The sequence below is a fragment of the Mugil cephalus genome, chromosome 12 (genome assembly GCF_022458985.1).
Source record: "Mugil cephalus isolate CIBA_MC_2020 chromosome 12, CIBA_Mcephalus_1.1, whole genome shotgun sequence".
Taxonomy (NCBI): domain Eukaryota; kingdom Metazoa; phylum Chordata; class Actinopteri; order Mugiliformes; family Mugilidae; genus Mugil; species Mugil cephalus.
In genome coordinates, this window is record NC_061781.1 from 7203012 (window position 1) to 7220754 (window position 17743).

Sequence of the window (17743 nt, forward strand, 5' to 3'; positions counted from 1 at the left end):
TCATTCCTACGGCAGAATTTAGAACCTTTTGTATGCACGGTTTGATAAATGAGGCCTCAGGTGAGTTGTACTGCTGTGAATAAAGAGAACACCATAAAGAGAACAGCAGATTCACGGGTAGCCAGAGGTACTGACATAAAAACAGCAAAAGCACTGTATGACACGCTCCTTCCTGTCACCAAAGTCAAATTCTTTTGTGTGGAAGAAGAACACATTTTGAGAGTCAGTGCACTCTTGCCCAAAGAGCTGCCCACCATCAAAGACACACTAACCATCCATCAGGTAAGTTGCATGACTCCAGACTCAGTCCATTCTAGAGAGCTCAGTTACTCCTGCAACAGAGAAGCCACCTGCCTGTTTCGACCCATTGTCCACCAACCTTCGAGAAATGTAGCATCTACTGCACGACCAACCTGCTTCTGTGATCATTCAGCTTCCAGTACTTATCCACATATATTTGCTGAAGATTGAAGCTAAATTAGAAACAGAACTTGTGCAAAATTTCAACTCATACAGTTTGAAATAGTTCATAGAATACACTATAACAAATCCAGGCTTGCCAAGATTCTGAGATATACGAGTAAGATATATCTTACTCATATGTATTGCCCATGCATGAGGCTAAGGGATTACTGAGAGTCTCATTTCAGAATATTTTCAGTCACATCAGAGCAAATAATAGAACCATGTCCACAGATTGTAAGCAAGCAAACATAATTTCATTAACTTCATTAATAGCTTGTCATAGAATACTTCTATGGAAGAACTTGTCGCCTCCATCAACCACTTCATCACTGCGTGATACAATGTGTACTGGAAAAGATTCAGTTGGAACAGCTCATGCTTAAGCAATGTTTCGTGTTAATTATCAAAATGCCAATAAACTATGTCTATATATATATATATATAATCACTCAGATATGCTGTCACCCCTTATTTGATTTTATTGGCCACTAATTGACCTTAATCTGTCCACCTGAACAGGTCACAAGTAGGCATGTTCAAATAAACCCACTAGTGTACAACGTGCATGTGAAAAGTTAGACTGCTGAACAGAACAAAAGTGTTCTCAGTGTGCACACACACACACGCTTCATCATTTCAGTGTTTCACTTTTGTGAATTGAACCTGCAATACACACTCCATCTCTCACTCACACACGCATATAAATCAGACAGGACACCAGACTGATGAAATGCACTCTGTGGCTTTAGTCTGTCGTTTAAGAAGAAGAAGTGGAGCAGTGGAGAGCGGCTCAGTGGACTGGAACGGAAGCCTCACAGTGGCAATGCTGTTTTGTTGACTCTGACTTTTAGAAATGAAATCCAACTGTGTGCTTATAGTAACCGAGAAATGAAAATACATGTCAGTGTTATTACATTGTTAGAAAACCTTGTATTTCTAGTATGTTAGTCATTCATTCTAAACATACAAATCTACAAATTCTACAAATCATATGTGGTGGAAGGTGCTGCTTGTAGTGATAAACATACAGAAAATTATTATCTCATTATTTCAGCTCTACAAAGCTTTTTAATGTCTGTGTTGCTGTTCACATTGTGAGATGTTTTCTTTTTAGGTTGAAAAATTAACAAGTTATGTTTCCTTACTTGCAGTCTCCTTAAGATCGAAACTATCTAATACCTCTCTACCAGTGATGTGTAACCTGAAATTCAGCACTGTAATGTGTCATTTTCAGATATTTAATGTCAAATGTGTGTCTGCTATATGTGATGACTAGCAGTGTTCAGCATTCATGAGTTATTGTTATTTTTATCAACATAAAATGATGACCAGCCGTGACAAACAAGATATTGTGGTCATTACCCGAAACTGTGCCATCACTATCAAAACATGGGGTGTTTTGTCAAAAGCAAAGTATATTAAATTTACAACTAAGATGCTGGTGTTTGGTTCAGTGTATTTTAAAACTAATGAATCATGAAGTCTGTAATCAGTATTATGAGCTTTATGCCTTTATGATTCAAAATCCAATAATTCTAACAAATCACGCTTAAACAATATGTTAAAATTATGTACTTTTTAATTTACTTGTGAATTTTTAAAAATAAAATTTCAGAAAAATAGAGAGGAAAAATATTCCAAAACTTTCTGAAAATACAAAATAAGAATTAACTGCACAAATGCCAAAAATGTGTACCTGGATATTATATAATTAAAATACATGAAAAGTTTTGGGGAAAAGACACATTTATTTTAAGAGGTTTCCAACTCTGACTTTGCACCAATTTTTTAGAACGGCCCAGCAAGAGGAAAAGCAGACTCATTTAAGAACAAGGGGAGGTTGAGAAGACTGACCTAGCAGATCTGCTGGTGGACTCAGCTTCTGACTAAGCTCAAGGGACAGGAGAATATTTGTGAACATTATGCCACTGTTCTGACTCCACAGACATGAACGAACAAAGATCACACAAAATATTATTATAAACAACTCATCAGAAGATACAGAGAAAACTCAGGAAATAACAGTGTCAATTGAATTATATAATAAACAAGAACACCCAACACCCAATGCCTTATACACAGACTCCAACAAGAACAATTTCACCATGAAAACACATCTTGAAAATACTTGGCAAATCTAATCAAACAAAAAAACATCCATCCCTGTCATCAAGGACTCAGCAGGGAAGCCATTGAACACAATCATGATTGAAAATTAACACAATTTTTAAGGACTTTTATTCAAAACTTTATTCATCAGAAATAAATCCAAACCAAGACTGGATCAACTTTTTTTAACAATATCACTATTACACCATTTTCCCCTGACCAAATTACCATACTTTGAAAACCCTTAACTAAAGAAGAATTATCTCACGCTCTCCAACTGATGCCCTACAACAAATTACCTGGACCTGATGGCTTCCCTGCTGAGTTATATAAGCACTTCTGGCCCATTCTCACCCCACTCTTCATAAGACTCATCAAACGGACCGCAAAATTACCACCAACCATGAATACAGCCACAATTTCAGTAGTTCACAAACCCATCACTACCCTCAAGATACCGCCCAATTTCCCTTATCAGATGCTGACATCATCACCAAAGCACTTGCAAAACTGGGATCTGCATCATAAATCTGCACAAACTGCAGGCAATATAAACCGGACACCTACACTCACTTTATTAGGTACACCTGTTCAATTGCTTGTTAACACTAATAGCTAATCAGCCAATCACATGTCAGCAATTCAATGCACTTAGTCACGTAGAGGTGATCAAGACAACTTGCTAAAGTTCAAACCGAGCATCAGAATGAGGAAGAAAGGAGATTTAAGTGACTTTGAACGTGGTATAGTTTTAGGTGCCAGACGGGCTGGTCTGAGTATTTCAGAAACTGCTGATCTACTGGGATTTTCACACACAACCATCTCTAGGGTTTACAGAGAATGGTCTGAAAAAGAGAAAATATCCAGTGAGTGGCAGTTGTGTTGCTTTGTTGATGTGAGAGGTCAAAGGAGAATGGGAGACTGGTTGGAGATGATAGAAAGGCAACAGTAACACAAATAACCACTCGTTACAACCAAGGAATGCAGAAACCATCTCTGAACACAGAACATGTCCAACCTTGAAGAAGATGGGCTACAGCAGCAGAAGACTACACCAGGTGCCACTCCTGTCAGCTAAGAACAGGAAACTGAAACAACAGTTCACACAGGCTCACCAACATTGTACCATAGAAGATTGGAAAAACGTTGCCTGGTCTGACGAGTCTCGATTTCATCTGCGACATTTGGATGGCAGGCTCAGAATTTGGCATAAATAACATGAGAGCATGGATCCATCCTACCTTGTATAATGGTTCAGGCTGGTGGTGGTGTAATGGTGTGGGGGATATTTTCTTGACACACTTTGGGCCTCTTAGTACAAACTGAGCAAAGTTCAAATTCCATAGCCTACCTGAGTATTGTTAATGACCATGTCCATCCCTTTATGACCAGACTGTACCATCTTCTGACGGCTACTTCATGTCACAAAGCTCATATCATCTCAAACTGGTTTCTTGAACATGACAATGAGTTCACTGTACTCCAATGGCCTCCACAGTCACCAGATCTCAATCCAATAGAGGACATTTGGGATGTGGTGGAACAAGAGATTCTCATCATAGATGTTCAGCCGACAAATGTGCAGCAACTGTGTGATGTTGTCATGTCAATATGGACAAAAATCTCTGAGGAATGTTTCCAACACCTTGTTGAAAGTATGCCATGAAGAATTAAGGCAGTTCTGAAGGCAAAAGGGGCTTTTACTAGCAAGGTGTACCTAATAAAGTGGCTGGTGAGTGTATCTTCAGGCATTCTGGCACGGCACAACTGTTGAACAATTCTGCAGCAAGGTCACAAAATCACTTTCTGTCTTCTTGAGTTGCCACATGCCCCTGTCTCCCTCCCTCTGCCCACTTGGTGACACATCTGCCTATAATACTATGCTCATAAACTTCCAGTTCATGACAGTGTGTGTGCAATTGTTTGATGAGCTTGGGCTCTAAAAAAAAAGACTCAAGTGTTGGTGTTGCAGACACCTACAAAGGTTAATTGGCCTGAAGATCTAAAAGAGATGAATATACACAATGTCTATACTGAGCTTTGTATGTCTGCTTTGGTCCAACCAGGTGCAGCAGGTCTGATCAGTGTGTGATCCTTCAGTTATGGTGGCACCAGTCACTTTGTCTGCCAAGGTGCTGTTTGAAGAGCTCTGCTGGACAAACTGTGAGTGGGTTGATACTGCATCATTCCACTTGATATTTAAAATGAGTGGCAAATGACGTTGGCCTCATTCAATGTGTGAATACAACTAAAGGACTAGTGAACTCATACAAACAGAATAATGGCATATTGTGTGGTAATTGTTAGTAAGGGTAAATAACAAAAACAAACAAACTAAAAAAGCACACACACACAATATCTTTAGCCCATCTTCAGGTAGATCAGGTAGTTGCTGAAAACATTTATTAGCAGTTAACAGGGAAGAGGAGCAGCACAAACAAGTATCACAGAGAAAAATGGGAAAACGCATTCAGCACTTGAACAGACAACTTAAAAAGAATCTTTTCAGGTCAAGTATTTTTAAGTTTTTGCCGGAGCAGGAGAGGCACACAATTCCGTTTGCATCTAATGCACTGACAAACATGCCCATGCACTAAGCAGACACAAAACAGTTAAGCACCACCGAATGTAGAGCTTCACTGACAGCGCGGTAGCTGATTGTCGAAAATAGAAAATGATTTTAATGCTGCCTTAATGTCGCATTCTGGTGCACCCTTACAAATAAGTCACGTGCACAGCGTGGTTCTGTCAAAAATCCATTTCAGCTTAAGGTCGCACAAAATTCTGGATCCAGTCCATGTTGCTTTAGGGTCTTCACAAAATAGGTGATTATTCACAATGTGGTCTGAATGCAGAGGAAAGCACATCACAGTAGATCACCATGACACTCAGTCTGTCCATAAACAGCATTCACGGTGAGGTTGTATCCTCTTCTTGAGTCACATTTACCCACATTTTCTGGAACTGTAATTATGCAGAGGTGTCGGTTAGAAGCTTGTATAAATTGCCAAAAGTGACAGTGAGCTCAATTTTCCTGAAGGAGGTTGAATAAATTTTTAGTAGGAGGAATAAAGAATGCATATGCAGCCTCTCTATTTCCAGTTATCTCTCCAAATATCATCAATGAAAGTCCCTATGCGGTGGCAGCTGTGTCTAAAACAGCATTTTGCAGAGGTGTGAATCAACTGACATCTTCTGAGTCGGTTCACAGACGAAAATTCAAGCGAGTACAATTCACTCTAAACACAGGTGTCTCTGCCTCCATCATCTGCAGTTTTCAGTGGTTCACTCATGTGTGAATGTTCCCACAGACATTTATCATTATTATTTATTATTTATTTATCGTTATTTATTATTATTATCATTATTATCATTATTTATCATTTAGCGCACACAGTAGAGATGGTTTTGTGTGATCAATGACGCACCCATGCACATAACTGCGCACATCTCGAACTGCGATTGGAAGTGACAAAACAGAAACATGACTCAGAGCTTGTAATTTAGCTTTTCAATAAAAGTGTCTGCAAAGATTTGATGGATTTCAGGACTCGTTCATCAGTCCTGCTGGTGGCAACTCATTTATCCAAGGGTTTCATTTTTGCCCCGGAGCTCCCGGTTTGGCTCATGTCAATACTATTATGGTCAAGAAAAAAAAAAATCTTCCTCATTAAACACATTAATTATTGTATTTTGATACAAGCCAATAGTGAGAGCTAAATGGAAATCAAATTCAACGTTGAAAAAGGCAAGAAACTATTTTTATGAGTCTGGCCAATTAAAGCCATCAGGCCAATATATAATTGAGGGACTTTTGAAGTCCATGGGATTTAAAACAATCACCTTCTAATTAGCTAGACAATAATAAAATGAGTTTGTTCAAAATTAGTTTTACCCCTTACAGACATATTATATTACGTCTGTCAAGTAAGTGCGTTAAATTCAAATCACATGATCTGCTCCGAGGTGTGTTCTTCCTCCTCTTTCTTAGGTTTTCATTATAAAGTAGTGTGTGCGTCAAGTGTAGATTTATCTTATGTCAACAGTGTGACTACAATATACTTATAAATAACTTTCAATTTCAATTTATTCATTTGTATATATAATAATTAGAAAAATATTTCCATAAAAATGCCATGTGGTGATTGTTTACAGGCAGCCATGTTGATTTTCGGCCTGAAAACAGCCAAAATATGATCAACTATGATACCTGTCAACTAAGTGAAACTCAAAAGGGATTATATATTGTTTCCATCAACCCCATGTGTGATCCAACCTTTGCGTTCAGACTCTAATAGAAAGGGTTTAAGGGGGTGCTGTTTTTCTACACCTGTTTTGGCTAGGTGGAGAAAATGATATACAGTAATTTACTCTGCGTTCAGTTTCATGAAGACTTGTTTGAAAGAAGTTTCATCAGTTCCCAACACTCCAGAAGAAGATTTCTCTTCTGCATGTTTACTTACCAGCGACTTATTTTCTTTCTGAGAGCTTGCTTCACCCATGGTGCTCTCATGTTGCACGACTTCAGTACAAATTATTTACAACCTGCATCAACCACCAGCAGCATTGAAAGCCAAAGCAGACGGCACTGTGATGTGTGGAGGTTGGAGAGCTTGGCATATGCTTCCAACAACTGCAGTTAGCCTTTCAGTCATTATCATATCAGTACTGATTATTATTACTATTTTTTCTTTTTTTTTTTTACCATAACCAGCCTGTGTGTACAAAGATTCAGATTTTGGTGACTCCTATCAACAGTATCAAGAGAGTGGTATGACAACAGAGCCATTAACTAGGATTCATCTTCATACAGGACACAGCTTCATCAGAATTTACACTACACTTATTTTCGTGTCTTCTTCGTACAGTCAGACTTTTGGTTTGCTTTCGCTGTCCTCTTCAGACTTTGACCTAAACAGGAGTGTCACATGGTTGCAAAGCCCCACCTGGGCTACCTTTTATTCAGCCTCTTCTGACCACTGCTACAGTGCTTCCTCCTCGTCCTCAGCCGTCGCACTCGTATTCAGAACAGGCAGGTTTTCCTTCAGTGAGATATCATCCACCCGCTTGGGGCCACTGTCCTCCGGTTCTTCGGGTATGGAAGGATCTGAGTTACTGATTACGTACCCTGGGAGGGTGGCGTGGACGCTGATCCCGGAGGGACCTGCGCTGCGATAAACACGGCTGGACACGAGCGTGGTGGAGCGCGTGGAAGGCCCACCACCAGCCAGGTGGGACTGGCTGCTGGTGCTGTTGTTGTTCAGGCCGACAACCACAGAGCCGTAGCGGTAACGGCCGCAGACTACTGGGCCCTCCCACTCAAAGGCCAGGTTCCAGCGAGTCCACGTCTTCTTTATCTCTGTCTGGACCTGTGATTAGGACAAGAACAGTGGAACCATGGACATCTGTCATTTTAAAATGAGTGCAGGTGAAGAATACAAACATGTAAGATATTCTTTTTTAATTGTTTCCATGTTAAGTGTTTGCAAATTCAATTTCAGTTTCGTTTATGGGCTTAAAATGTAAAGTCGGACGTAGTGTAGCGTATTCACTCACATCACGTTGATTTTTAAACACTGCTTTCCCAAGCTTGTTTGCTAAAAACAGCTGCCTACAATTTTCTACTGGCTGCCTGACACCGATTCAGCTACACACACAATGTGTGGGCTGACTGTTTGAAACAGCACATTACTGCAGCTTAAAACTCTCTAGAGCCACAGAGTAGGGTGTTAATTCTAAGTGTTGGTGGAGACCCTTTCGCATTACACAGTCAAATGTTAATAACGAAATCCTGCTTCGCAGAGCTTTGATTAAACATGAAATTTTAACAAAATCCACTGTTTCATTTTGAGTTGTTTGATTTTCTGAAAGCTAGTGGATGATGAAAGGGAAGAGCTCCACATGACAATAAGGGCCACAAAAGGAAAAGCGAGAAGAGGCATAATGAACCGTTTTTGTGAAGATAACACTGGTGGATGCGGGAATTGTGACTGTGAACGGAGCGTGCTGAGTACAAAGTGCATGAGATAATAGAGAAATACAAAGGGATAAAAATTGATATTGTGACAGAACCTGAAGCTGATGGAGAGATAAAAGTTACTTCATCAGCCTGGCCCGGGAGTATGTGAACCCTTGGCTTAATTAAATCACTTCAAGTGGTTATTCTATCAGTTTTTGGTTTAGTTTTGTACTGATCAATGTCATTTAAAAGGAGGGAAAAGTGTGTCCACTCACCTCTCCATTGCAGTAGCAATAGATAATGGACACAAAGAAGCCCTGAAAAGGAGACATTGAAGCACAAGGTCACAGTCATTCTTATCTGAGAACAAAACAATTGCTTTCTATTGTTGTAAGTGTCTAATGTTATCACTTCTAATTGTGCTTGTCTAGTAAAAATTGAAAAAACCTAATCTAATCTCTGTGGCTTCTTCTGTTTTTACTGCGCACCATGCCAAGATCGAGTAACACAGAAAAGTGTCTTTGTGAGATGAAGAACAGCCCCAAATCCCAAGTATCAGGAACAATTAACAGGATTAACAGGAACAATGATAAACTTTCTAATGCAATACTTAAGAATCAGATCTGAATGACATGGACATTAGTATTCCTCTGATGATAACAGCCCAGTCAAAACAGCAGAACGAAAGCGCCTCAATCTGAACAGCCTTGTTCGACCTGAAAGGGATTTTCAATCACACTGGGGGGGGGGGGGTTCTGTATGGATGGAATAAAGGCACATTGGCCCCACATGGAGTAAAGATCAGCTTGAGTGATTGTTTTTTCTAAGGAACAGAAACATGCAATAAAGGAATCTTAACATCAGGCTTCCTGCCATTATAATTATCATCACTGCCCTTAAAATCGATATAAAATTGCAAAACTGCTCATGCCTTTTTTTTTTCCTTCAGGAAAAGAGCAATTTGACACAGCTGAGCTTCTCACAGTGCTGTTAGAAATCAGCAGAAACAAAAGAGATTTAGCAGAGTAAGTAAAGTTGTATTTGAAGACCTGAAACACAACATTAACAGTACAGCGGTTAACGATGTGTCACCAGAGCATGCTTTACCACAAATCGACATAGTTATAGCTAAAAACATCTTTCTAAATCAAAGTGGCCATTGGCTGATATACACTGTTGGCCACAAAGTTGGAATAATTTCGTTATTATTCCTGTTTTTATTCCTATTTATACACAATTTATCTATCAAGAATAAATGACATTGTCATTTCAGGAGAAGGGGTTCAAAATATTTGAATCCAACTAAATGGTAAACTGTGTAACTGCAGGTACATATCATGTAATATTACACAACAAGCGAATATTAAATGCAACAATAGGCTATTTAGGCCGCGTGACCATGAGGCAGCGATCAGCGTGAGAACATTGTGTACTGACATATAATGCGTTGTGCCTACATACATGAACCAACAAGGTTGTCTTTCATCAACTCAACAGTCAGTATGTTTCAAGGCTTTTCATAGAGTGACTGTCTTGGGCTTGCATGACACATTTAACTCACTCATACATTGTGCTGAAGACTACTGCCACTAATTGTTTTGTACATACTATAGAAATGTGCAACATTGACATGTTAAGGGTCTCATTGTGAAGCCCTATTCTCACAAGTACACATGTTTAATAACTTGAGGCCTTCATTATCACTGCATAGGAGTCGCTTATAGGAGTTGTCTGTGTCTGTGTCATGCCACAGTATGTGGCAGTGAGTCTGAGTTGTAGTCTAGTGAGTTGGCATATCAAAAAAAAAAGCTAGCTGAAGATATTTTACCACTCATCTAAGTGGTGATTCACAGAGGCACCATGACCTGGATGACTGAGACTCTTCACCCTCGTGAGTGAGATGGTCCTCTATGGTTTCATCATGGTGACTTATTTCATTGGCGCAGGTTGCATGAATTACAGCTGACTTTTATGTCTTGTGTTTTGTCCAGGGGAAGAGACTTAATTGCTGATATTTATATTTCTGGATGTACACAGCCACCTCACTTCCACCATTAGCAGGAGCTTCTGGTTTGAGCATTGGCAGCTGGAGCAACGATCCACCAAAGATTCTACTAAAACAGCAACTGTGCTCTATAAATCATATTATTAATATGTGCTAACTTCCTAAATAGTCTGCATCATTCATGAGAAGGGTGGTGCACTGAGTATTTGTTGCTCTTTAAAACTGAGAAGACCACCTCTTGCCTATTCCTGGTTCCGTGAACCTAGTAAGTTCATAACTATGAACCTGTGGGACCTGTGGGTGACAGATCTATTGTTATGATCCATTATTCTTAGAGGCAATATCAGCATAATTTGTCTGCCCTCTGTTTTATTACATTGTGACCAAGTTAAAACTATGTCATATGTAAACAACTATTGCTGTTCAAATACATATACTTTTTCAAAAGGCCAGTTTGCTGATTCATTAATTCATCAGGCCTAAGAACCGAAAAAATGCCACACCTAACATGGACGCCAGAAACATGGAATAGAGACTGGATAGAAAGAGAGTTTCCTAGCAGGGTTAACCTGGCCTATAGTGTCACTCAACAGATATCAGACCGTACTTCCTTCTTTTCAAGCATTTGTAGCTTGGCTTTAAAGGACCATGTGGGATTCTGTAGCATCTAGTGGGGAGATGGCAGACTGCAACCAACGGAATACGTCTCCAGCATGCAAGCCAGTGTTTGGTTTGTCCGATCTGGGCAAATGTAAAAAAAAGGCTGTGTAGCATGGCAGATGGCAACTTACACAGTAGTGATGCAGGGGTCACTATAAACTAATGAAAACACAAATATTCCTAGTGATGATTGATTATACATGGATGAATACACACACTTGAATACTATATTCAAGGTTACATGTTCACTTGTTGCTGTGCACCATCATGTTTGTGCATTTCTGGTAAAAGTTCCATCAAAAACCAACACACTGGTCCTTTAACTTTTTATCAAACTTAGATGTACAATCATGTAATGATTTCAATGTACAAGAAAAGATAATATTTTGTTGTTAGAAACTGACACGTAGACCAGTAATGTTTCTGTTGTTGTTGTCTGTCAAGGTTCTCAGTCATGTAGGTCATGTAAAAAACGAAGCTGAAACAAGGGCAACTGCACGTGTTAAGTTTGTGTTAGGAATGTCTGTGGGTGGTGCACACCAGGTCCTTACAGATCTCAGTCGTGAGTCTTAGGCTGGCACCACCCACAGATGTCCCTAATAAAATCCTAACTCCCCACTGCACATTTTAAATACCGATGTTGTTTTTGTGTTGTTTTGTTTTGTTTTGTTTTTTTGTCTAAGTGAGTCAGACCACCAGTGTGAGTATGTGAGGCTGTCCATTCTTATCTTTTTATAAAGATGTATTGCAGGCGTTGGATAAAATGCTTTACTACCAAATACTTGTGGATGAACTGTAGCCGTGTTTGTTTGTATTCTAAATCACATTGGAATACATACAGTATATATTTTAATTTCTCTTGTTATAAAAAAATGTCACTAGATAATTAACAGTATAATTATATAGACCTTCACATTGTTGAGATTTAGTTTTCAGGCCTTATTTGAAAGACTCCTTGTTTTGGCATCTCTTTGACAGGATGCAGATGAGGATGTTTTGACTTGTCAGGTGAGACAGTGCAATTTTGGTATTTATTTTGGCATAAAATTGGGTTTTACTTGTGTCTCCCCAACGGCCTGTCATATTCAATCACAATGTTATTTATTTTTGCCTTTCGTTGGCTGAGATGCTCACATCAGCTTCATCCAAAAATGTTATTTAATTGCTTGAGGAAGTTTCATCCTGTCATGTTTCTGTAAATAAAATATGTATTAACTAAAATAATTTATATATATATACATACACACGCATGGGGCTGACATATTGGGTACACTCAATAATAAGATGAATCTACCCATAGGCATCTACCAAGACAGATGCCTGGCATTCTGTGACATTTAGGAGGTACGCTATAAACACAGTTACCACTCTTATTTATTTATTTATTTATTTATTTATTTTCTTTACTCTAGACTGTATAAATGTCTATGCTTTTTAGTCGATATATATGAAATTTGTTTCTAAAGTCAATATGAGTCATGCTTCCTGTTTCTGAACTCAGTTCTCTTAAGTTTTTGTGAAGCCGGGGTCAATACGACATACTGTGTTTAACTTGTCCTTCGTAATGACGCACGGCAAGCAAAGGGGTGCCTCTTTCAGTCCGATTTACTTCAGCCTGTCCTTCTGTGGCCAACTACTGAGAGGTCCATGCTCGATTTTGCTCTAATGGATCCAGTCAGCCTTTGAAAAGGACTGAACTGAACATCTTTTACATCTAATTTCTTTAGTCTTAAAACTTATACTTTTATTCCCAGAACTTCAGCGCCCTTGATAAAAAAAAATTAACATAATTAGAGCTTTGATTTTACAGTATGTTGTAGGAAAATAAGCTGATAAGCTTCTTTATGTTATTGGTTTAATACTGTGCAAAAGTTAGACATTTAGGCATTCAAAAATATAAATAATGATTATTTTCTTATTAGTAGCAGAAGGCAGTTTGTGTGTCTGGGATTAGATGAAGAGACAGGAGGATTTGAGGAAGCCTACAACCACAGATGATCTGTGGTTAGTTCTCCAAGATGTTTGAAACAACCTACCAGTCAAGTTCCTTCAAAAACTGTGTACAAGTGTACCTGGAAGAATTGATGCTGTCTTTGAGGCAAAGGGTGATCACACCAAATATTGGTTTGATTTGTATTTCTCTTCTGTTCATTTTGCTACATTTTGTTAATTGATGAAAATAAACTAATAACACTTCCATTTTCGAAAGCATTCTTAGTTTACATTTTTTTTCCCCACACCTGCCTAAAACTTTTGCACAGTACTGTATAGTGCTGAGTTTCAGGTACTTTTAACATCAGACACAGACTGACGGTGAAATGGAACTTATTATTACTATACTGATTCACGCTTCATTGCCAAGGACAGTTAACTTTTAGAAGCTTTCAACAGCCATAGAATATAAAAAGGTAGCACATCTCAAACAAAGGACAACATATGCGTATTTTGCTTGTTTGTTCTGACTCACAAAACTAAAAACACGCTTATGCATTTTAACACGGTGCCATCGTCAGAGCCTGGCCTTTTAATAGCCATGTGAGTACACTTGTTATTATGGGTTGCTTTGACAAATGCACTTATGAGTAATTTAGTGTATTTATTCGAACCTCTGAGACCGTTAATTACTGGATGATGCGGACATGATGAATTAAATGTTAGAGGCAATGTGCATTTGTCAAGAAATTATAAAAAAGACCTGACTTTCAAATAATAATAATAAAAAAAATTATACGACACGCTTTCAGTTTTGGCAAGAGCACCAGCCAGCTACGATAAACAATAACATTGCATAATAAGGGTAGAGAAACCTGAATACGGCATTCGGAAAAGCCCGATCAACATGTTTTTTGAACAAATAATTTTAAAATAATATGTATTTGAGAAGAAGAAAAACATCCTATCAAAGAGCTGCCTTTCCTCATGTGACCGTAGTGAATATTTGTGGCTTTGCCTGGATTGAGTGATGTTCAGTGAGAAGTATCGAATCCGTGACAGAGGAGGCTCTGATTGGATGAAACATGACTTAACTGCATCATTATTTTTATCGAATAGAGTTTTTTTTTTTTTTTTTCACCTTAACCGGGCTGCGGAGGCAGCGTATAACTTTTGGACACTTTGGGACTGAGACACTTTAAATTACCTGGTTCATATATATTCTTTGTTATCTTGGGAAGTTTGGACAAAACAGTTTCCCTGTGACGATCAATGAAGTGATCTTGAGTCTTGAACTGACTCTTGAATCTTGCATTTGACTGGGAGATTATTCCGTTACTTTACATTTGTATTGAAAAGTCTGCAGTCATGTTTTCTCATTTGTCTTACTTAGCATTCGTTAGCTTGGTAATTCAGACTGTTATGTACTGGTAATGGTAAATGGCCCTGTTTTTAAATAGAGCTTTTGTACCTATTGGTACTCAAAGTGCTTTACAGATACAGACACACACACACATTCACACACCAGTGTCATGCACTGGGGGCAACTGGAGGTTGAGAGTCTTGCTCATCAACACTTCAACATAATTATTATAATGGATAATTAAAGAATACTTGTTTTTGCACTTACGTATCCTAAATTGGAAGTGTAACACAAAAACACACACACACACACACTCACAAAAATAGCCCTATTATGAATTTTATTTGAATACAAACACAAATATTTTTTTTTCCTTTATCAAATACTGGATCATTTGCACACCCCTACTGTATAATGGACCTTGAAGTTGAAATGAAAAAAAATAAATAAAATAAAATGCGCAGCCAACTCAACAGAGGAGACAAGCTGGCTTTCAGAGCAGAAAACAACCAGAGGGTAGTGTGAGATTTGTCTGACATAAACTCAACAAAGGAAAGATGATAATGTCTAGTACGGCTACTCTACTCTCCAGTTCATTTACAAATCGCTAGTGGGTAGTCGACATCGTAACGCTTTGCTCAAATGTATTTTCGGTCACAATCATCACAAGCCATTGAATCATCCTGAACACAATGAGCACTAGTAGTATGAGGATCAGAATATAGCAAATGGTATCAATTTTCCTTGATTAATTCATTACGCTGAAGTCATTTATGGTTAAACTCACAAAATTGAGGCAATGATATGCTGCTGCTGCGTGCAATATAATATGCAAGTTAATTAATGTCTAACAAAGCTCACACTCGCACATTAGTTCGCAATATCTCATTTAAAGTTAGGAAGAGCTGAAATGTGACTTTGAATCAATGCCATTATCAAGGTGCTTCCTTAAATAATGAAATTCGGCCGTGGCTCGGACGCTGTCACTCATCCAGATTAATTTATTGAAGATAATTACAGCAGCCCTGAAATGAAAAGTAAAGGTTACAATGAGCCAGCCGGAGACCACAGTGGGGGACTGCCAGTGGAGGAGAGCACGGATTATGATCTGTGAATTCTAAATTTGTTATGAGTGCGTTCGCAAAACCATTCCCACTCCGGCATTAAGATGTTGACTTCCCGACACCAGAGTGTTTTAATTATACACTGCTCTGTCACAACAGTGAGAAGAGTAAAAAGATCACAGACATGTGTAATGTCCATTGAAAGCAGATACAAAGTGTGTGTCAGTAGTTTGACTTTCCAGCCGTCGCTCGTGTTTTCTTCAAGGTTGTTTTTCCTTGTCTGCCTTGTTCCCAGTGTTAAACTACACATGTACTGTACGCCCTGTTCCTACGGTGTGCTTGAGTTTTGTGGTCTACATTACTTTAACTAGACAGAAGTGACACGTCCTCCCATAGCTGTGGAGAGAGTAACCAGTGTAAATAAAACGAGATGGAGACCCACTGCTGTGCATCTCTTCCTACTGGGAAGCACAACGATCACAATGATCAGTGTACCAAACAGAACACGTACCAGATCATTTGTGGTTTTGTTTCTGAGACGCCCACCACTGTAAAACATCTACAACATCTACACGCACATTTTTATTGTAGCGAAAACTAATTTAAGTTTTGTTCATTTCATTGTCGTGGGTCTGTATAAACTGTAACGTGTATGCAAGAATACAATAGAATTGTTAATCAGAATGACAGGGACAGACCCTTGTTCGATGTAACAATCTAAAGTACTGCTTTGTGCAACTGTGGTTTGAAACCGCACAACATCCATCTAGTTAGACAAGAGGGACGGAGCAGATGCCTGCAGCCAACGGACGCTATATAAATAGACTCACCGGAGTAAATAAATACTTTTAGCATAGGCTAGCTATGAATCCACTTACTCATTAACTTGACTGGTCGAAAGGCATGTAATTAAAAAAGACATGAACCAAAGACACTGTGCTTCTCTGAATGTGACATAACAGAAAAGAAAACGGAAGTTACCTGAAATGAGTTGAAGAAGAGCTCAAAGTACATGCGCATCTCCCAGCTTGGTCCATGGAATGTATGAGGCATCCCAACGAAGATGATATAGTGGATGCCGAACACCAGCACAAGCACAAGGGTCGACTTTGCCAGTTTTCTGTGGAGACATACACGCATATAAATATGTATGTATAAGTACCGTCACCTTTTCGCAATAAACTTTTATCACATAAGAGAGTAATGTTAGCTTACATCAAACTGAAAGAAAACAAAACTGCAGGGATAGAAACTTGCAGCATATTAGTTAGACGTTTGCCAAGTCAACAGCTTCCCACTCTCAAGACACTGAGATAATTAATGATTTTTTGTTGCCAAGTTCACGCGCCTTGCACCGTTGGAGATCGGATTCTTGATCTCGATACAGAAGCACAAGAGAAAATTTCAAACGTGTCCTTGAGGGAGCATGATTTGAAGAACCCTGACTCTGTTTCTTCAGATCAACTAGACTTGAAGTGCTGGATATTTTTATGCTCATTGTTTATAGGCTCAATGTTGTATGTTACATTAGAAATTCTCTAAAGAAACTGTGGGAGTTTGTTCCCCAAAGCATATAGCAGGTTTTAACGGAGATGTCTGCCTTCAGATGTACGCCTGCACCAACCACCGAAGTTGCAGTTTACACTCATATCTGAAATACATACATAGTATATTCTGTATATATTGGGACAATTATATCACATTATAGTTGCAAGAAAAATGATCCCTGACCTAAAATAGAAAATACTATTGCTTTATAATTTCATCCCGCAAGAAATATGTATAAATAATGAAGGATGAAGTCATGAGCTAGCACAAGAGATACTGCGTTCACAAGACTGAGACTGACAGACCAATGTAATTCCTCCAGAAATGTCTGCTACTGGTGCAGAGGCAAAGTAACTCATTCTTACTTTAGTCTGAATCCAGTCACTTAAGTTGTTCATCTAAAGTTTGAACTGGTCTCGTTAATTATTACTTTTGACTCTGCAGGGACTTTTCCCTGGATGAATATTAGTTCAGGCATGAAATACTAACATTGCAGGATCCTTTTCACTGGGCCACATAATGTCTTGAGAGTGAAGGTCACAATTAGGTTATGATTAGAGACTTGAGAAAGCATTAGCACAGATTTGTGTGTGTGTGCTAGGTGTGAAATACCTTGATGGTCTTACCAAGTCCAACAC

At 38.8% G+C, this 17743-nt stretch overlaps 1 protein-coding gene across 1 annotated transcript in view; it reads right to left on the reverse strand.

The window, feature by feature from the left end:
- Positions 1–4945: 4945 nt before the first annotated feature.
- Positions 4946–17743, reverse strand: part of pth2ra (parathyroid hormone 2 receptor a) — a 51489-nt gene continuing 38691 nt past the window's right edge. Inside the window, exons 11-13 of the mRNA XM_047601132.1 lie at positions 16539–16677; positions 8809–8850; positions 4946–7943 (exon numbers count right to left, since the gene is read on the reverse strand). Of these exons, the coding sequence (XP_047457088.1) occupies positions 7557–7943; positions 8809–8850; positions 16539–16677 (568 nt within the window). The 3' untranslated portion in view covers positions 4946–7556. The remainder of the gene's footprint in view (positions 7944–8808; positions 8851–16538; positions 16678–17743) is intronic.